The 22,176-nt window shown below is 31.0% G+C and overlaps 1 protein-coding gene and 5 pseudogenes across 6 annotated transcripts; 3 read left to right on the forward strand and 3 right to left on the reverse strand.

Annotated features, from left to right (window-relative positions):
• Window positions 1-4,031: 4,031 nt before the first annotated feature.
• AT3G32310 lies at window positions 4,032-4,560 on the forward strand (annotated as a pseudogene). The gene has a single exon.
• A 1,439-nt stretch (window positions 4,561-5,999) lies between these two features.
• On the reverse strand, window positions 6,000-6,310 carry AT3G32313 (annotated as a pseudogene). The gene has a single exon.
• Window positions 6,311-6,757: 447 nt separating this feature from the next.
• Window positions 6,758-7,630, forward strand: AT3G32316 (annotated as a pseudogene). The gene has a single exon.
• A 3,799-nt stretch (window positions 7,631-11,429) lies between these two features.
• AT3G32320 lies at window positions 11,430-16,098 on the reverse strand (annotated as a pseudogene; the record flags this gene model as incomplete). The annotated part of the gene is made up of 1 exon: window positions 11,430-16,098.
• A 488-nt stretch (window positions 16,099-16,586) lies between these two features.
• AT3G32330 (DNA repair protein-like protein) lies at window positions 16,587-17,660 on the forward strand (the record flags this gene model as incomplete). The annotated part of the gene is made up of 2 exons (NM_148778.1): window positions 16,587-16,844; window positions 16,935-17,660. 2 exons carry the CDS (start codon window positions 16,587-16,589, stop codon window positions 17,658-17,660), a joined length of 984 nt encoding a protein of 327 aa, NP_683620.1.
• Window positions 17,661-19,066: 1,406 nt separating this feature from the next.
• On the reverse strand, window positions 19,067-21,733 carry AT3G32340 (annotated as a pseudogene; the record flags this gene model as incomplete). The annotated part of the gene is made up of 1 exon: window positions 19,067-21,733.
• Between the last annotated feature and the right edge of the window lie 443 nt (window positions 21,734-22,176).

Genomic DNA, 22,176 nt, shown 5'->3' on the forward strand with positions numbered 1-22,176 from the left:
CAAACGATTTATGCATTTTGAATTGATTTGAATTAGAAACACAAAGATTTGTATAAAGCATATATATATATATATATATGTATACTCTATTATTTTGTGCAATTTGTTTAGTGAGGTGGGCAAAAAGTTTAAAGTAATAAAAAAAATGCAATTGGGTTAAAAAACTTATTTCATGATGCAGATTTTGACCCGGTTTCACTTTATAATTTCAACTGTTTATTGATTTTCTAAAAAAACAAAAATCATGACCGTATCTTTTGTTTTATTCTTGGATTGAAAATAGAAATAATTCATTAAGATATTAATCTTAATTTTTCCAAAAAATAAAAAATTAATTAAATGATGAAAAATCTGATATTTATGGAATATACAAGGAAAATTATTATTATATTTAAATAAAATGTTAAAATTCTGCCTACACAACATATATTATAGATTTTCAATTTTCAATAATTTTTAAGTATATATTACAATAGCGAACGAAAACATTGGTTTAACAAAATTGGGTTTTTATTTTTTGTTGTGTTTAAATTTGGAAAATCCTATTAGACTTAAACATACTAAGTAAAATATTTCTAATCTTTAAATTACTTTTTGTTTAGATTTTTTCAGGATAAACCTAAATTGTTTAACACACTTTTGCTCTCTATGAATATATACTAGATTTCGCTCCAATTATTCACAATTGCTTTGTTTATTCAAAATTACGGGTTTACTTTTTTTTTGGCAGAAAATTACGGGTTTACGTTTTAACGGAAAAATTGCAAGTTTCATTTTTGGCAAGAAAATTACTGGTTACTTTTATGGCAGAAAAATTAAGAGTTTCTGTTTATGGCAGGAAAATTATGATAATGTTATGTCATGACTATGATATGTTGATATGATGATAATAAAGATAGTATGATGATGATGGGGATGGTAGTATGATGTTATGAGAGGGTAATGATGATGATGATGATATTGTGTTGATAATGAATAAATTGATGGGTTGATGAAGTCATTTGGAAAAAAATTGATTATATTCCAGGGAGATTTGCAAAACTACCCTTTTTTTACTACCTTTTTGCAACAATACCCTTTTATATTATTCATTTTTAAAAATATCCCTTTCCTTGAACAGAATAACCAAATTACCCTCATTTAATAAGAACATGTACTTGGAAACTTTCAGTTTCCCGCCAAATTTTTGGCGCCAAAATTTATTTTTCCCGCCAAAAAAAAATTTTCCGCCAAACTTTTTTTCCCGCCAAAATTTTTTCTCGTAAATTTTTTTTCCCAGCCAAAAAAATGCTTTTAAAAATCCTTGCAAATTTTTTAAGAACTCTTTTAAAAATCCTTGCAAATTTTTTAAGAACTCTTTTAAAAAACCTTGTAAAGTTTTCTAAAAGCTTTGGTAGTTGCTAAAAACCATTGTAAATCATTTTAAAACCTCTTAAAATCTTTATAAAGTCTTTACAAACATAGGTAAATACTTTAAAACACCTTTCTAAACCTTTGTAAATCATTTTAAAGCTTTTTACAATAGTTTTACAAGATTTACAATCGTTTTTTAAGCATAAGTAAGTGGCATTGAATGATTTACAAGGGATTTTAACAGCTTATAAAAGAGTAAAACATCATTTACAATCGTTTTTAAAGCATAAGTAAGTGGCATAAAATGATTTAAAAGGGATTTTAAAACTATTTGTATGGTTTACAATCGTTTTAAAGCATAAGTAAGTGACATTGAATGATTTACAAGGGATTTTAAAAGGGGTTAAAATGATTTACAATCGTTTTTAAAGCATAAGTAAGTGTCAAAAAATGATTTACAAGGGATTTTAAACCTTTGTAAATCCTTTTAAAACTCTTATAAAGTCTTTACAAGCATTTTTTAACTCTTAGAAAAAGAATTGTAAGTATTTAAAACATTTATAACTCTTTTTGAACCATTTTAAATCTCTTGTGAACCTTTACAAAACGTTTTAAAAAGATTTACAAGAGTTTATAAAAGTTTTTCTTATAAATTCTTTTAAAATCTTTTAAAAACTCTTGTACATCTTTTAAAACCCTTTAAAAATCCCTTGTAAATCTTTTAAAACACTTTTAAACCCTTTAAAAACCTTTAAAAAACTCTTATAAGTCTTTTAAAGCCCTTTAAAATCCCTTGTAAATCTTTTAAAACCCTTTTAAAATCCCTTGTAAATCTTTTAAACTTTTTAAAAATCTCTTGTAAATCTTTTAAAATCCCTTGTAAATCTATTTCCCGCAAAAAAAAAAATTTTACGGGAAAAATGTTTTCGAAAAACAATTTTGACGGGAAATTTTTTTTTCGAAAAATTTTGGCGGGAAATGATTTCCGAAATTTTTTGGCGGGAATATTTTGGAGGGAAAAATGTTTTTGAACAAAAAATTTGGCGGGAAATATTTTTTTCCGAAATTTTTGGCGGGAAGTTTTTTCCGAAATTTTTTGGCGGGAAAATTTTGGCGGGAAATTTTATTTTGGAATATTTTAAGCGAAAAATATTAATACTTCATTTTATTGACCTAAATCAATTTACAATTAGGGATAAAATGGTCATTAAAAATTTAAAGAGGGTATAAATGAAAATAGTAAATAGAAAATGGTAGAATTAAAAAGGGGTAGTGTGAAAAGGGCATTACAAAGAATTTTCTATATTCAATTAGTGTTTCTTACCACATATTAAATTGTCAAATTTTATAATTATTTTACATGTTAATAAAATACACGAAACTGTACAAATACTATGTGTACACCTACATATACTAAATATACAATTACGTACATAAAAGTACATACCAATACTATAATAAATTTTCAATTCTACAAACTGAGGAGACTACATATACTAAACAAAATACAAGCTGAGGAGACTAAATATATTTAGTAATACCAATAATATATGATATACAACTACATATTTACAAACAAAGAAAATATAGTAAGTTCATAATATATATACAGAATTGAGATTTGATGATTGATTAAACCAAGAATACCGTGTGTAGCACGGGTATTGACCTAGTTAACTATTAATATAAACGTACACAAACATATTATAATAATACACCTAAACACAAACGTATATCCAAATATACAGAAACATGTTCTAGTCATCATTAAACAAAATTCACTCGATAGCATATTCAAATTATGACAAACATGTTCAGCGAATTATTTAACTTTGTTTATCTTATGTTTTACAAATTAAATTTCATAAATTTAAACAAGCTAAAACAAATAACAATTATTCATCTATATTAAAATATAGATTAAACTAGATATAAATTCAGTATTAAACACGTAGGCTCTGATACCACTGTAGAAATTCGTACCAGTTTATAACGATTTATAAATACTAATAACAAATTCAATTGCCAGGAACCGTGTATACAAAAAATTAAATTTAGATCTTAGGGTTTGAATATACCTGGATATTCTACAGCAGAAAGATGAACCATATTGTTTCAAAGTTGTTTTAGCACCCCAAGTGTTATGCCTCTACCAATATCCACACGCACACAAACTAGATCAGATCTAAAATGCTAGTTCCTTTGAGATCTAATCTCAAAACTCAGACAAACTATTTGTCTCTCTATTTTAGGGTTTTATGATCAAAGTATATATCACAAACGTTGTTATTATATCATATATATAGCCAAACGTTTAACTCTAAACTAATTAGGGTTAATAATGGGCCAAAGCCCAGTAACTCTTTTTCTTCCCTTTTTTTTGTCTAGTCTGCTTAGGCGTGTGACCCTTTAGGATTGTATAATATTAGCAATTAGTTCTGACTCATAGATTATAAGCGGTCTCTAGCAAAACATTATAACCACCTAATATTATACAAATGTCAAACCTCGACATTACAACTTTAACTAGAGTAAAGTACAACTGATTTTAGGACATTCCCTACATGAGATCATCAAAGAAATCGAGGTAACAGATGGCGTACAAAAAAGTTCTTCATGGGTTTAGTAAAGTTATGCGGTTACACGAATGAGAAGATTCTTATAGTGAGCCAATATGTCATCCCATTGATATTCCTCCAAAGACTAGTGGCTAAGATTAAAGGTTGGAAAGATGGCAAATAAACCTTCATGATCAAAGGTGATACAAGTCAGTCTGCTTGAGAAATATCAATTAATCAATTTAACAACTCGCACGATGCGAAAATCTTCTTTGCATCCATCAAAGCGTGTAATGAGCAGATCGCTCTTCCGGGTGCAACAAGGGTTTTAATGCTTGACATCATCTCCAACCCTTGTATGGCTCAACAAGCCATAGAGCTCGCTTATCATCCAGGACAACAAAACAAAGTTTATTCCTATAGGCTTGTGGCTGCGGATACATCAGAAGAAGACGAAGACATAATAGCAGCTAAAAAGGAGATAATTTCTGGAATATGGTTTGATGGGAAGACTTATCCTATAGATGAAAAATTTTGTATGCCGACCATTGATGGAAACTACGGTAATGATTACTTCCTTGGAGCTTCATATATGAGGGAAGACATCAAAAGCATATATAAAAGGTTGGTTTTGGGTTTAAGTTATTAATTTATCATTAATTCTGGTTGATCTTTTTTTTATCTAGCTATTTGGATATTTTTTAACCAATTTAACCAATTATTTATGTGTTTACTATTATTTGTTTCCAGGTAAAAATAAGAGCGAACTCCTTGTTGAGTCAACAATGACTCTTTTATATTTATGAATTTTTTTTTATTTTTTTTTGGTCAAACCTTTATGTATTTTATTTTGGCTTGAAAATAGACTGTGTTGTATTTTTTGTCCCCACAATGTTTTTACTTTTTATCAAATGGAGTAACAAACAAAAATGACTACTCAATGTTTTGGGTCTTATGTCAATAAGTAGTAATGGCTTAATAATAATCATTTTGGAATATCTATTTATATGTAGAAACATATCATATGTAATTCAACATCATTAGCTCGAAGAAAATAAGAATAACATTGCATTTTGATATGTAAAATACTATAGAACTATTTTTTTTTGTTCAAAAATATAATATTACTTAAGAAAATACACATAAAAGTTCAATTTGAATGTAATTGGCTACAACAATTTTCTTGTAATCAACTATGTAGCAACTGTTTTATTCAAAAATATAAATATGAAGTAAACTATATATACATAAAAAAATTGAGTTAGTTAACATTTTGCTAACTAAACAATTTATCAAACTGAAGAAAACATCTAAAATTTCTCATACTGGTAGCTGGCAATCTCCAAAAGAACAAGGCCTTGTTAAAATTCTTACATAGTTCCATGATACAAAGTAAAATAATAAGAAAAAGAAACTAATGACTAGCTTAAATAGTTAGCCATTGTAAGTGGGTAAAAGGCATTGTGCTTTGAGTGATACATAAGCCATTGGTCAATTCACCTCCACCACCATGACTTTTGCTTGTTATAACAAAAAAAATAATGGTGAAACTATTATTATTTCAAATATTCATACATTCATAAACCAGATTGAAACCAACGAAAACAAAACTAAATGAGAACCAAGTTACGGTTTTACAAAAGTGGTCCTTAGGCTTCCGTCTAATTAACTCTCCTTCAAGGAACTTACACCCAAACAACCAGTAGATACTTGCACATAAACAACTAAAATCATGAATATGAATGTGTAAAAAGAACTTATGAATATATCTTAAACACAAATATACAAGGAGACAATTTTTTCCTAGTGTATAACTTATTAAAAATCTTTTTGAAGAATGTTAAAATCGAAGAGAAATTGAGTGTGCATCCCGAAAAGAAGATTTACCATTTCAAATCAAAAATAAATTTTGAAACAATTAAAGATTAATTGTTATCAAAATTTAAAAATAAGAGAAAAAAAAGATTAGATAATAAGTGAGAACTAGTAGGATACTAGGATAATAACAATAAGTGAGAACCACTTATTCTGTTTCCAGTGGGAATCTTAAGTGAGAGCCCCTTCTTGGTGTCAACAATTAAAATTTACCTCAGTTAAAGACTCATTCAACATTTGAATATATAGCTTTTTGTTGCTTTCAACAATGTTTGTGTTGCTGTCTCATAGAACACTCCATTAAGAGTGGTAAAGTAAAACGTTAATATTTGGATGATCGAAAGAGAAAAAGATTCACTTGGTGAATACACGATGATCACAATTTTGATATCATATAACGTGCAGACTTCATTAGCTTTCTTGAAAAGACCAGATTATCTCTTTAAAAATGTAACTTAAGTGTTTGATTAATTTTTTTCATTTTCTCTCTCTATATTTTTACGGCCAAGATTCTTTCTCACTATTTTTCTAGATTTTTTTAACAAAAAGACGAATTGATTATATTAGAGTATTAGAGATAACAAGAATTTGTATTTATAGACTAGAATTTTACAAGTAAATATTTTGAGTTTTAGAAAGTTAAAATCTTTTCATATTTTAGTTTACTAGAAATACAATTATAAATTACCATTCTAGGAGTATATAATTGTTTACACATTTTGTCAATAAAATGTATATAATTATATTTTAGTTGTTACATGATCATTTATTTATTATATTATTTACAACCAGCCATCATTCACTAATACCTATAAATGATTATGTAATAAATAAATTATTGCGTAACAGCTAAAATATAATTATATACTTTTTATTGATAAAATGTGTAAACCATCATATACTCCGAGAATGGTAATTTATAATTGTATTTCTAATAATTCAAAATAGTAATCGATATTTACTTTCTAAAACTCAAAATATACATTTTACTTGAAAATTTTAGTCTATAAAAAAACAATGGCATGTTATCTCTAATACTCTAATACAATCAATTCACTTTTTCTTTGTCCAAAATATCTAGAAAATCCTGGAAATAATTTTGGCCGTAAAAAGATAGAAGCATAGAAAATGAAAAATCAATCAAACCTTCAAATTACATTTTTAAATAGAAAATCTGGTCTTTTCAAGAAAGCTAGTGAACTTTGCACGTTCTATAATGTTGAAATTGCGATCATCGTGTTTTCATCAGGTGAAATTGTTTTCTCTTATAATCATCCAAATATTAAAGTTTTACTTGAGAACTCTTTAGGATGTGTTCTAAGAGACAACAACAATAACTTTGCTAGCTAAAAGCAACAAAAAGCTATATATTCAAATGTTGATTCAATTGAGTCCTTAACTGAGGTAAATTTCAATTGTTGGCAACGTCTATCTTTTTTATTATAATAATTAATATATAACTGTTTCAGAAAAATTTCATCCAATTTATCAAAAAATAAATCCTAAAATTTGTTGAAGGTTCAACATTTCATAATCAAAATTTAAGACCTCTTTGTTTTGTTCCCAAGGTTGTTATGCTTCCTAAATTGTCATTCATTATGTTGAATATTTCTCTTATAAAGTTTTGGTTAGTATCCTTTGTGTGACGTCTTTGATACAAACACAAAAATTAAGAATGCTCATTTATCTCATTTCCTGGATTAGTTCATTTATCAAAGATGACAAGTGAAAGGACATTTAAGATAATATTTCTCCAACCATCTAGAATTTTTTGTTAAAAGATACCAAGTTGGAAAATTGCTTTGAGCCCAAGAAAATAATTATCTTGTTTGTGATCTATATTGCTTCAAAACCTTTAAATGCTAAGATCATGTATTCGTTTTTCTGAAGTAGAAGCCGAGTAATATAACGCCATTGACCTTTATTCCATCAAACACTTTTTTCCATTAGCTAAACATCTATTGTGGAAGGGAAAATAGAGGTTACTAATCAAGTGATCTGTGAGGTAATTTAAAATAAAGTTGACAATCAAAGACTTTCTTTCAAATATAAGAGTTTGAATTCAAATGCAACCATGCATTTAGGGTACACCTAAACTGTTACAAACAAAATTGAGTATCTTAATATAATGACTTTTCATATAACATTTGTGCAAAGGATGAAAAAATGTTGAAAACTCATTTTTAAGAAACTCTCAACTTTATAAAACTCTCAATTTAGAATCTCTATCGATTAATAACTAATGTTTTGCCTTATCATTTGCATAAAAGTTATATGAAGTCTCATCACAAACTTTCTATGTAACAACTTGGCAGCTGTAAACCTGAATGGATGTATTAGCTCAAGCTCTTCTATATGAAAAGACGTTCTTGATGATCAACTTCATCTATGGTTACCTTGGAAAAAACCTCAACAGTAAACATATATTTGTGCTTCGAAAATGGATTTTTAACTTTTGGAAAAAAAAGTTTGATGAATATGTCATAAATTTAAATGTGCCAATGTCGTTTTGTTGCTTGACTTCTACACAGTCAAGGGGAATATCCGACCTTAGCAATTAGAGGTTTAAAGTTGTATATCACAAGCTAGGCTTTTATTTTCTTGGGGACAAAACAGTTCCCCAATATGGTATTCGATTACAATGTTAAAGAAGTATGAGATGATTGTAGGGACATTCTCTTAAAAGTTCCTTCACTTGTTATATTTGAAAGAGGAACTGATCCAAGGAACAAATGATGATCTTTTTTAAGGTTGTTGTTTGTATAAAGACGCCAAAAATTGTTTTACTCGCTAGGACACTCTACCAAAACAACATAAGGGAATTGTTTTTAAAACACTCTTGCTGTTGTTTTTCTTAAGTTTCTGCAACATATCCTACGTAGGAAAAATATCATAAAATTCTTGAACATTGATGCTGATATTGGTAGACCTTCAATGAATTTGAAGATGACCTTTTCTGAAAAAAAATTGTAAGAAGATTTTCTTTGCCAAAGTTCTAATCATGGGGACAAGATCGGTTACTTCACCGAACTGATAATCTTAACAAATAAGGTTATCTACAATAAGTGTCTTCTTGAAGTGTAGTGATTGATGGACTTCCTAGTTTTAAAACCAACATCAAATCAAAGGTCAACATGTGAGATTAATAATCTCGAAAGGAAAGAGTTTCATAAACCTAGTCTAACTTGAAGAAAATAACGCTTCACCAGCCGTTATGTGCTTTTTCAACCTGGATAAAATCTAGTCTAATTTGAGGGTAAAACCTAGTCTAATTTGAACTTGACTAGAATCAAGTTTTAATAAAATATATTTTATGAAATATTGTAATAATATTGTGTAAATTTTGATTTTTCTATATATTCTAAATATTTTTATTTTGAGTAGATCTAAAATCTTAATGAATATCCAAATTTCAACGGATATCCAGACATCAAACATCTAGTAATGACAGAATGGATACATATAAAAAAACTCACTATTTGTATGGAACAGATTAGAAATTACATATAAATCTTGAATATCAAATCTGTGTCCACTGTTAATATATATAAAGCTTCTATACAATAATTGAAAATATTGGCAATTAGAAGAAAAGAAGACTAACAATTTCTTTTGATATGTAAAATTTAAGACTCCACATACATGATAGAAGGAAAAAAAACCATTGTGCCAAAAGTACAATACACTATTTTAAAAAGACAATAAAATATAAATTAATTCGATTGATTGAGAAGTTGCATCAATTTTCTAGTGATTATTTTGGAGCAATTGTTTTCCAAAGTATTGAATATGAAATACCTAAATTTTTTAACTTAATTTACAATTTGCTAGCTTAATCAATTTATCTAATTAAAAAGCCTATAATTGTGCATACACCGATTGAAAACAACCCAGTTAAAAATAAAATAAGAAATCAACAAATAAGACTAACCTTTAATTATGACATCGTTGTTACCCCGCAAATTAAGAAGATATAAGATAGTAATCATCGCACTATTTATGTTAACCTTGGCTATGTCTCTCGTCAAACCTGCAGATATCAGAAACTATCTCCTTAGCGATGGTAGTGTGATATTCCTTTTCAAGGGTAGTCGTCTCAAACTCAAATTTTTACAATAGTTTTTGCTCTTGACCAATACGCCATCTCAACTTTCTTTTTGAGCATTGCGACCCTTAATCGACCGATGAGAGAACTCTTTAATAGAAGATTTGACGGAGAAAAAGAAGACTTTTTTTAGTTGTTATCTATCTTATCATATAAAATATGGTTTTCAGAGTTAGGATTGTGCCTAGGTCAATTTTATCAATCTTAGATTTTAACACGTGTTAAGCAAAACTTTCCTTTTATTAAAATTAAGACTATAAAAAGATAAATCTAAGATAAAAAAAGAAAGAAAGATAACTGTTAGAAATTATAAATTAAAAAATAAGTGCAAGGAAACTAAACAATTTTTAAAATAGAAATACGATAATTATAATAAAACTATATGTATCTTATTAAATACTAATAGAAATAGAAAAATTATTTACTAATTCTAATTTGAAGGTACTAATTCTAAAAAAGATTACTTTTTCATTAAAAATTAAAACGCAATTAAGAAATTATACAATCTTATTATATAAACTTCAATAGTTATGGAAATTTTACAAGCAATTATTAATCCTTAAGAAAAAAGATTCAAAATACACACATCTATGTAAATAAATAGATAGTCTCATATCTTCTCACCAAAGAAAATAAAAACACCACAATTGCTTCAACGTCTTTCTATTGGTAAAGTTTTTTTTGTTAGTTTGTTGATTTTTGTTTTTGTTATTTTTAACTATTTTAATATTAGCTCAGACAAAAAAGATATTATATGATATACATATTACTTTAACATAATGTTTTAGCATTTATTCATTAAGATGAAAGTTTGTAAAATCAAAATCATGTTAATTATGATTAAATAGATAGTTAAATTGTAGTTGTATTGCAAATGGAATGTGTAAAGTTTGATTTTTTTAAAATAAAGTACTAAAATAATTATATAAAAATGTGCAAGATACTATTTAAAATTCAAATATCATCGATAGGATGGAGTGACTAGAATTAAAATATAGTTTATTATTATGAAATAAATAGTTAAAGTGTATAGCAAAATGGAATATGTAAGATTGAAATTCTTTTTGAAACAAATTAAATTACTAAATTAAATATTAAGAAAATATATATTAATATTTAGAATTCAAATGTTATTGATACAACATTATATTTATTTATGGCACCTGCCTATTTAAGCGGGCGTTATTTAGTATCTTATACGATGTATTTTAATAAAGAACGAGAAATAAAAAACTAAAAATGTATAAATAATAAAAAATGCTGATTCTTTTGATACTGAAGAAATAACCCATTTTGGTATATCGGGTATTCGAGTTTAAATAAATTTTGTTTTTTTGGGATTTGTTTAAGATTTCAGGTTAAGTATTTACGGTCTATAGTTTTGGGTTCCATTTAGAATATTTTAATTTTGTTTGTTGAAAATATAAACTATTTTGTCAACTTTAGAACAATGAACTATTGTTTAGAGTGAGAATGAATTATATTTTTATCAAAATGTAAAGTTTGTTTTCACTTCTAACTAATAAAAGCTAGGAAAAAAACAATAAAACATCAATAAAGAAACTTTTAATATGACGTTTTTGTATATTTGTTTTAGTAATTCACATGTGTCATGTGAACTCATAATCAGTTTCAAAGTTTTAACTTGTACTATAGAAAAGTGTTGGACCTGGACAAATAAATGCATTAGCCGTTTTTACAGAAAATTTGTAGTTATATATATATTTTATAAGCTTCCAATTTTGTCTTCAGACTGTTTGTTTTTTCGACAACACTTCTGACATTGTTTATATTAGCTAATATAACATGGACTGGTCGTTTGAAAGAAAAAAAGCGTTACATTTTGTCTTCTTTAAACAGATAAAATTCAATTAAATGTTCCTATTCTGAGAAGCGTTAAATTTTGTCTTTCTTTTCTTCTAACTGCCAAAAGTCACAACATACACACTTCATTTGCTTTTAAAATAATAACTAGGTTAGTATCCGTGCTATGCATGATATCTTTGGTTTAATCAATCATTCAATCTCAGTTCTGTGTATTCCACAGAAACTCTACTATATTTTCATTATCTTTAAACATGTAGTTGTTTATCATGTATTATTGGCACCAACTAAATATATTTAGTCTGGTCAAACCATATTTTGTTTAGTATATGTAGTTTCCTCGGTTTGTAGCATGGAAAATATATGTCTATAGTTGGTATGTACGTTTGGAAACGTAATTGTATATTTTGTATATGTATATGTACACATAGTAGATTTGTATAATTTTCGTGTATGTCATTAACATGTAAGTGAATTATAAAATTTGACAACTAATAATTGGAAAATGTCTTTCTTCATACTTCAAACTCATAATGTATTAAAAAAATAAACGATAGAAAAAAGAATAGACTACATAATTCTCCACTGGTATTAAAAAAACTTGCATTAAGAAAATGGGAAAACGAAATGCTTTTATTAATTATTCCAACCTGCAAATATAAAAATGACTAAGTTAGCATGTTATATAATTTTGTACAATGATATTTATTTTATAATAATCAAAATAAATAAATCATACTTGAAGAAATAATCTACTAAAGGTTTTGGAATATTTCTTTGAAAACAACATTTGTTGTTTCATTCTTCTGTTTTCTTTTACTGTCTATAATAAGAACGTTCAGCTCTGCCTTTGATTTCACTCTAGACATAGCGACATACAACTGTCCATGTGAGAAAACATGCTTCGGTAAATATATACCAACATTGCCTAATGACTGGCCTTGGCTCTTATTGATCGTCATCGCAAATGCAACAGATAAAGGAAACTGCCTCCTTTTCATTTTAAATGGCAATCTACGATCCGAAAGAGTTAGGGGCATCCTGGGAATTATGACCAGTTTACCAACTCTAGTACCTGTTAATATACGTCCTTGCACCAGTTTATCTCCAAGTCTTACAATCTGAAGTCTTGTACCATTCATCAAACCTCCATGCGGACCAAGATTACGCAACAACATAACTGGGAAACCAACTTTTAACCGAAGTAAATGGTTAGGTAATCCAGAAATCTTAATTTTATTGAGAAAATAAGGCGTATATACGGGGTTTTTATCTGCACGTGTGTCAGAAGGATCAATAGAATCAGAACTTCGATAAATCTTTTCTTCACCTGCAAAGAGTAGTAGTTCATTGTCATCTACTCTATTATAAGTAACAGCGGATAAAGTTATATGTATAATTTTGAGTAATATCCAAAGTTAATTCACTAACCTGTTAGCTTGGAAAGCATATGATCGTTAATTGAGTTAACATCGTCATTGGTGGGACACAAAATAGCTCTGTCTTGGAAAAACTTTGGATCTCTCTCTTGAGCAAAGGTTGTACCATAGACTGCTTTAATGATCGATTCTATAAGGTTGTCTCCTTCAGGTATAAGAATATCATCTGGTATTTGTATCTAAGTTACTCCGTCGTTAGGCTCATTTAGTTTTCCCTCGCCGACTGCAAGGATCCATTTAAAAAACTCCTCAATCTCACGTGCCTCATTTGTGTTTATATCTTGGAGAAGCCTCATGTTGTTAATAAGGATGCGAAGGTGATATGCATCATCTATCTTTGGAGGTACATGATTTATTCTACCAACAACAAAACCTGGCATTTTTCTTCCCCGAAAATCCTTATCTTTACCATTCCACGTATAAAAATTAGGTATTTGTTCATATAAAAGTTTTGCCGCTTCCGGATCACGCTTATTAAGCTCGAACCATGCAGTAAACTGAGTCTCATCATTGTTCACTCTATACAAAACAGATTCAGCAGTCTCACCTTCCTTGACATAAACAGGTTGCTTGCCTTTTTCATGGAACGTAAGTTTAGTTATTGATGTTTGTCGATAATGTATAGGATACCCTCTAATCCTCTACATCGCTTCACATGCAGATACGTATCTGTAAAACGACATTTGAGTTACTTTTCATTAAGTTTTATATTTCAAATAGTCTCTTAAGAATGTTAAAGATAAAATGAAATAAAATAATGAAAAGTACCTGCAATCAAAATAATCCTGAACTTGATTTCGTTCTTGTTGATCATTATTTGTTTCTCCTACATTGTTTTGCTCGGAGACAACTTCTTTTCGATGAGGCTCTACAGAGACGGTTACACGATCAGGTCCCTTGTTAACATACTTGAATAAGTATTTAACAGAGACGGATTGGTTACACCACTCTACATTGATGTGAGCCTTGTATTTCCGTAATAGGACATCGTTATATGGAACAACATACCAGTTGTCACATTGATACTTATTCTTCTTGATGAAACGACCAGTATCTCTGCGCCTATATATTGGATAACCTTCATTGTCAAGAGACGTGTTCTCAACATGGTTCTTTGGATAATACTTGGAACATTTACCATTTTTCATGCATGGCGAATTAGGATTAACCAATCCGCATGGTCCATGAATTATACATTCCGAAACAGCTTGATATTGCTCTGGATCTTTTTCTTTATCTGGAATTTCGGCAAAAATAATCATGTCAACATGATCAGCTGTAGGAAACTTGTATCTAAGATCCATCCAAACAATTATGTGAGCATGTGAAAAACCTCTTTTTTGAAATTCTACTGTATACATAGCTGTTTCAACATATCAATTATGAGTTAATGACACTTGTAAATTAAAATTCATGAAATATATCTATAAGAATATGAAATCATGTAGTACTTGATTTGGTTTTGCCAAAGATATGATTCTTTGTTAGATCATCCATCAAGTTGTCGAGTTTCATTTTATAAATCTTGCAAATGATATCCGGCCTGTTCTCAACATTCAACTTCCGCTCTTTAACAAATCTTGTGATCTCTGGCCACTTAGGATTACATGTGAAGGTTATAAATACGTCGGGAAAGCCGAAATGTTTACAGGTACACATTGCATCTAAGTAGTTTTGCTGCATATAAGCTGGACCACCGGTGAAAGATGGAGGAATAATACAACTTTTTCCTTTATTAGAAAGATCATTATCTCCAGCATCAGAAGTATCTTGAACTGCCTGCTTGTTGGTATTGCGCAACTTCGTCTGATTTCTTTTAATATACCTTAGCCGATTAGACTCTATCATTGTAAAAGCGTCCACCATGAATTGTTGAAGTAAACGTTTTGAGTGAAGGAGGATGTGCTTCTCATTTTTTCTCTCTTGTAAACGGTAGTCAAACCACTACCTCATACTAACATCTTCCTGCTTCTTTTTTCCTTTTGAAGTTTTGGTAGGAGTTTTTTTTATTCCAAGCCTATACCCATCCTCTCCTTTTGGAAATAACAATGGATACTAAAGAGCTAGATATGAAACGTGACATTCATGTATTCTCCTTAACTTTCCAGACTTCATCTGTAGAACTATATCTCTTTTATCTAGATTGTCGTCGAAATCTCCAGGTATCAATGCAGCAACTTCAGCTACAGATGGAAGGTTATACACTCTCCCATCTGTCTCGCGTCTAGATATAATCCTCATATGAAAATTTTCCTCTTCTTTCTCTATGTTGAATCTATCACGGGCAATCCTAAAATTTGCAACATGAGGGTTTATCTTATCCAACATCTTTAGCAAAGCTGAAACTGTTTCTTTCTTGTACTTTTGTTTCCCACCTTCCATCCCACCATTATTACCTTTGCTGCAATTTTGTATAATTACAAAAGACATATAATAAATACAATGTATTAGCTGCCTTTAAAATATAAAATTTTTCATAAAGCTCAATTATAAAACTATGACTTACCTCATAACTTTAATTCGATTGTCAAGTTCATTATCAGTGTCCATGATATAAGCTGTTGGAATTTTGCATAATCGCCAGATTTTGGTTTCAACGCGCCTATCAAGTGGTAGTTTTCTCCTTGTAGAGCAAACATAGATGGACCACGTCCCTTTTTAACACATAGGGGAAGATTGTTACTAATGAGTTTTGTGACCTTTTACTAGAAAAGTGGAGCAACACTGGCAAATTGTGAGCATTCTTGGATATGGAAGCAAGGTCTTGGTCATACTTGTTGGATATGTGGTATCATTGACAATGTCAGTGATTATTTAATTACGTTGCAAATTAACATATTTTCTTACACAATAATGTAAAAACTGATCCGGAGGCAACATGACAAAAACTTGGACTTTGGTTCAATCTAGTTTTACCGGAACAAACCAGATTAAAAGAAATTTTTTATATAAAATAGTTATATTTATTATACATGATTGATAAAATTAAACTAAACATAACCTTCAAAAATAACTTGTAATCTAACAAATCACAAATATCATAATAAATTAATACTAATCGATCATCAACTAAAATAAAAATTGAGATATGATATACTTTTATTTTATTTTACATATTATTTTCTTATAAGTTATATCAAATAAATATTTGAAAAATACCATAATAAATATTGTTTAATACTTTACTATCAAAGTATTCTTAGTAGTTCATTGTTTTTAATTAAAAGTGTTATCGGTTAAATATATTTAATTGGATAACTAATTAAAAAAAAATTAAACTATTTAAGCAAAGACCACCCGGTTAACGTTCATATAGAGTAGACAACTAGCTTGGTCCACGTTTAAAATATTTTGTTCACTCTCAATCTGTTATATGATCAAGATCATCCGTTGCAACCCGGATTTGGATCGAATATCTGCAAAGATATCAAGATGAGAGTTCCTAAAGATGGCTTTTCAGGAACTGGCATTTTCCCACATCCTTTCCATAAAATGATTATGAAACCACATCACTTCGAGATACTCAATTTTCTCTACAAGAACTTGGTTGTGGAAAACTCAAATGGATGCATCATAGCTCAAACTCCATTATCTGAGAAGACCTTCTTGATGATCAGTTTCATCTATGGTTACTTAGAAAAGCACCCAAATAGTAAATCTCTATTTGTGCTTCCTAAGTGGGTGTTGAACGTTTAGAAAAAAAAGTTTTGTGAATTGAAGGTCAATGACCTTGTGTTGCTAGACTTTTACTCGGCAAATGCGAGTACATGATCTCAGCAGTTAGAGGTTTTAAAGCGATGGATCAAAACCTGGAGTATAATCTTCTTAGGGGCCAAACAATTCTCCAACATAGTATCTGATAACAGTGGTGCAGAAGCTTCAGATTCTTGTAGGGATATTCTCTTAAACATTCTTTCGGTTGTTGTTTTCGACAGAGGAACTGATCCGAGGAACGAGATGATGAGCTTTCTTAAGGTTGTTTCTCGTATCAAGACGCCACATAAGGTTCTACTCACTGGCTCACTATACCAAAACAACATTAAGGAGGTTTTCAACATTCTTGATGTTGCTTTCCCCGAGTTTCTGAAGCATAACCAAATTGGTAAAAATTTCAGAAAACTCCTTAATGTTGAAGCTGATGGACCTTCAACGAATTTGAAGATGCCCTTGTTTGATAAATTGGAGGAAGCTTTGCTTAGTCAAGATTCTGATCATGGAGACAAGATTTGTTACTTAACCGAACTAAAGATGTTGACAAACAAGGTTATCTACAATCACAAAGGAGAGTGTCTCCTTGAAGTTCCGGGATTGATGGACTTCACGGTGGTCTTAAAACCGACATCAAGCCAAAAGTCAGCATGGGAGGTTGAAAGAAAGTCCAATGGGAAAGGTTTCAAAAAGTACTCTACCTTAAGCGGAATCATGCTTCACCCACTGCTATGTGCTTTCTCAGACCGGGCAAAAGGTCTTCCTGCCCCCAACGAGGATGAGATGGATGAGATGTAGGAATTCGTACCAGTTTATAACGATTTATAAATACTAATAACAAATTCAATTGCCAGGAACTGTGTAAACAAAGAATTAAATCTAGATCTTAGGGTTTGAATATACCTGGATATTCTGCAGCGGAAAGATGAACCATATTGTTTCAAAGTTATTTTAGCACCCCAAGTGTTATGCCTCTACCGGTATCCACACGCACACAAACTGGATCAAATCTAGAATGCTAGTTCTTTTGAGATCTAATCTCAAAACTCAGACAAACTATTTGTCTCTCTATTTTAGGGTTTTATGATTAAAAGTATATATCACAAACGTTGCTATTATATCATATATATAGCCAAACATTTAACCCTAACTAATTAGGGTTAATAATGGGCCAAAGCCTAGTAACTCTTTTTCTTTCCTTTTTTTTGTCCAGTCTGCTTAGGTGTGTGACCCTGTAGGTTTGTATAATATTAGCAATGAGTTCTGACTCATAGATTATAACCGGTCTCTAGCAAAACATTATAACCACCTAATATTATACAAATGTCAAACCTCGACATTACAACTTTAACTAGAGTAAAGTACAACTTTAACAATCTCCCATTTGTACTGGAATCATCTATTCCCATAATCCCTTTGCCTCTATATCTCGATCTTAGCATAAGGCAAGAAATTGTCATCCTTATTCAGCTAGACCATGTTTATCGAACTCCGATTTATACTGATAAAACAAACGATTGACATTCACCTCGTTTGAGCGCGGCCACACATTTTCTCAGTATCAAATCTTCGATAGGCCCAAAGATATTTATCTCCCGTTATATGGGAGGGACAAATCCCATCTTGTTCCATCCATGTTCCTTAAACAATTCATAATGCGCCCAATCACTGTCTTTATAATCACCTTTTACGGCTGACGTTTGAGAGAGTCAAAGCGAACTAATCCATGAATAAGAAATCATGACGAACTCAGGTCAAAGGACTATACTCTATAGTTGTTATGAAAAACTCTTATGACCCTCATATAACAATCTTGTAGAGTTCTCATAACGGGTCAGTCCAATACTGTGTTCTCTAACACATATCTATGTGATTGACTTTAATAGTACATATTAATGACTCCATGAAACTTAGTCATCAGTCACCTCACATACTAGTCATTCTCAGTTATTAATGTCCCATTTTAATAACCTTGACTAGGGACTTCAATAATTTATGTCATTTTCCACTTACAAAGTTTCATGATCAAGTCACGTACTTGATGACCTATAAGAATGATATAAATTATTTGGGACTATTATTTAATTATCAAATAAATAAATAATACCGCAACAAATTTTTATTAATATGAAAATAAATCCAAATGTATTTTAACATGAACATCATATCATAAAAGAAAAAACCTCCCACTAGAGATAAGATCACATCTTTATAAATCTAATGCCAATCGCAGCAGTATGACTCTCATGCTTCGGCTGCGGAAGAGGTTTAGTAAGAGGATCAGCAACATTTGCATCCGTTGAAACTCTTCTAGTCTTCACATCACCTCTATCAATAATCTCACGAATGAGGTAATATCGCCTTTGTATGTGTTTGGATTTCTGGTGTGATCTAGGTTCTTTTGCTTGCGCCATGGCACCATTGTTATCACAGTAAAGATCAATGGGGTCAGAAATACTAGGAACCACACCAAGTTCAGTAATGAACTTCCTAATCCAAGCAGCCTCCTTAGCCGCTTCAGAAGCAGCTATATACTCAGCTTCAATTGTAGAGTCTGCCACAATGCTCTGTTTGGAACTCTTCCAACTCACTGCTCCTCCGTTGGGACAAAAGACAAATCCTGATTAAGATCGGAAATCATCTTTGTCTGTCTGAAAGCTGGCATCAGTATAACCACTCACAACAAGTTCCTCACTTCCTCCATAGACCAAAAACTTATCCTTCGTTCTTCTCAAGTACTTAAGGATGTTCTTGACTACTATCTAGTGACTTTCACCTGGATCAGATTGGTATCTGCTCGTCATGCTCAAAGCACATGCAACATCTGGGCGAGTCCAGAGCATAGCATTCATGATAGATCCTATAGCAGAAGCATATGGAATCTTACTCATCCGCTCTCGCTCATCATGCGTCGAAAGACACTGAGTCTTGCTAAGAGTTATGCCATGAGACATTGGTATTAAGCCTTTCTTAGAATCATGCATATTGAACCTGTGCAAGACCTTATCAATATAAGTATCCTAACTTAGTCCAATTATTTTGTTTAATCTATCTCTATAGATTCGTATTCCAAGAATATAGGCAGCTTCACCCATGTCTTTCTTCTTGAATAGCCATTTACACTCTATGGCTTTTACACCATCAGGTAAATCAACCAAAGTCCATACTTTGTTTTGTGACATGGATTCCATTTCGGATTTCGCGGCCTCTAACCAATTATCGGAATCGGGGCCCATCAGTGCTTCTTCGTATGACGTAGGTTCATGACTTTCTATAATAAATAGAGCATGATCATCCATCACCCAATCTCCGAATCTATCGGGTTCGTGACGACTCCTTTCGGACCTACGTACCTCAGGTTCCACAGGTATAGGTTCTACGACTCTTCGTAGATCCAACTTATGTTCTTCCTGAGAAGTTGAAACATCACCCTGTGGTTCTCGAACTTCTTCGAGTAATACTTTACTCCCACTAGTTCCTTTTGAAAGAAACTCTCTTTCCAAAAAGGCACCATTTCGAGCAACAAACACGTTGTTGTCAATTAGGTGGTAAAAGTAATAACCTTTGGTCTCTTTCGGATAACCTACGAAGTAGCACTTATCATACTTGGGTCCAAGCTTATCACTAATCAATCGTTTGACATAAGTTTCACAACCCCAAACTTTCACAAAAGACAAATTAGGAACCTTTCCAGTCCATATCTCATATGGTGTCTTCTCAACTTATTTTGATGGACATCTGTTGAGCATAAACGCACACGTCTCTAGAGCATATCCCCAAAAGGATGGTGCAAGATCTGTGTGACTCATCATAGATCGAAACATATCCAATAAAGTTCGATTTCTCCTTTTAGACACACCATTCCATTGTGGTGTTCCCGGAGAAGTGAGCTGTGAAACAATTCCACATTCTCTAAGATGACCACTAAAAACTTGGCTCAAATATTCTCCTCCACGATCTGATCGAAGAGCCTTAATTGATTTGCCAAGTTGATTTTGTACTTCATTCTGGAACTCCTTGAATTTTTCAAAGGATTCCGATTTATGTTTCATTAGATAAACATAACTATATCTACTGAAGTCATCAGTAAATGTAATGAAATACTGATAGTTTCCTCTAGCACTTGTACTCATTGGCCCACATACATCTGTATGTATAAGGCCCAATAAGTCACCAGCCCTCTCACTGTGTCCACTAAACGGGGCTTTAGTCATTTTTCCCAACAAACAAGATTCACATGTCTCATAAGATTCATAATCAAATGAGTTCAAAAGTCCATCACTATGAAGCTTTTGAATGCGTTTCTCGTTTATATGGCCCAAACGACAATGCCAGAGAAAAGTTGGATTCAAGTCATTAGACTTAAATATTTTTGTACGTATGTTATAGACTGGCATGCTTTGGTTTAGAACATAGAGCCCATTCTCTAATGGAGCGCTACCATAAAACATATCATCTCGATCAAATGAACAACATTTGTTCTTGATCGAAAAGTGAAAACCTTCCATGTCCAAACATGAAACGGAGACAATATTCTTGTTTATAGCAGGAACATAGTAGCAGTTCTTAAGCTCCAAAACCATGCCTGAAGGTAAAGACAACGAATATGTTCCCACGGCCAATGCAGAGACTTTTGCTCCATTAGCCACACGTAGGTCCACTTGTCCTTCCTCGAAAGTTCTACTGTTGTTTAGGCCATGCACATTTACACAAATGTGAGCACCACAACCGGTATCCAATACCCAAGGAGTAGAACCAGATGTAGTAACATTTACTTCTATAACATAGATACCCGAAGAAGAAATATTGAATGTTTTCTTCTTCTCCAGATCTTCCAAGTATTCAGGAAGGTTTGATTCATACAATTTGTCCTTCTCAAGGACATCTCGAACTGAATAGGAACTTTGAGGGGTTGACATAACTGTCGAAAAAGAAAAGCAGATATTAATATGATGTTCATAAATTTTAGAATTCTTAACAATTAAGAAAACTAACACTATACTCAAAACAAATTTCCTCTAAAAGTATAATGATCCAAGATCCATATTTTACTAGAATCCAAGTGAGCTTTGGCTCCACCCCTGAATATCTAGTTATTTAGGTAAGCAACACCTTCCTAATTATATCTAATATAATTCTTGGTTGTGGATGACATCTAATGTCTTATCCAACCTTATGTCTCTAAGCCCAAAACCGTTTTGATAGCTAAGTCAAGTAAACCAATTTTATTTCATATGGTAACCGTTACCATCTGTCTCACTGTTAAACAATTGCAAACCGCTGCTTTGGCAGACCCGCCATACAATAATTTAAG

Source organism: Arabidopsis thaliana, chromosome 3, assembly GCF_000001735.4.
Source record: "Arabidopsis thaliana chromosome 3, partial sequence".
Lineage (NCBI taxonomy): Eukaryota > Viridiplantae > Streptophyta > Magnoliopsida > Brassicales > Brassicaceae > Arabidopsis > Arabidopsis thaliana.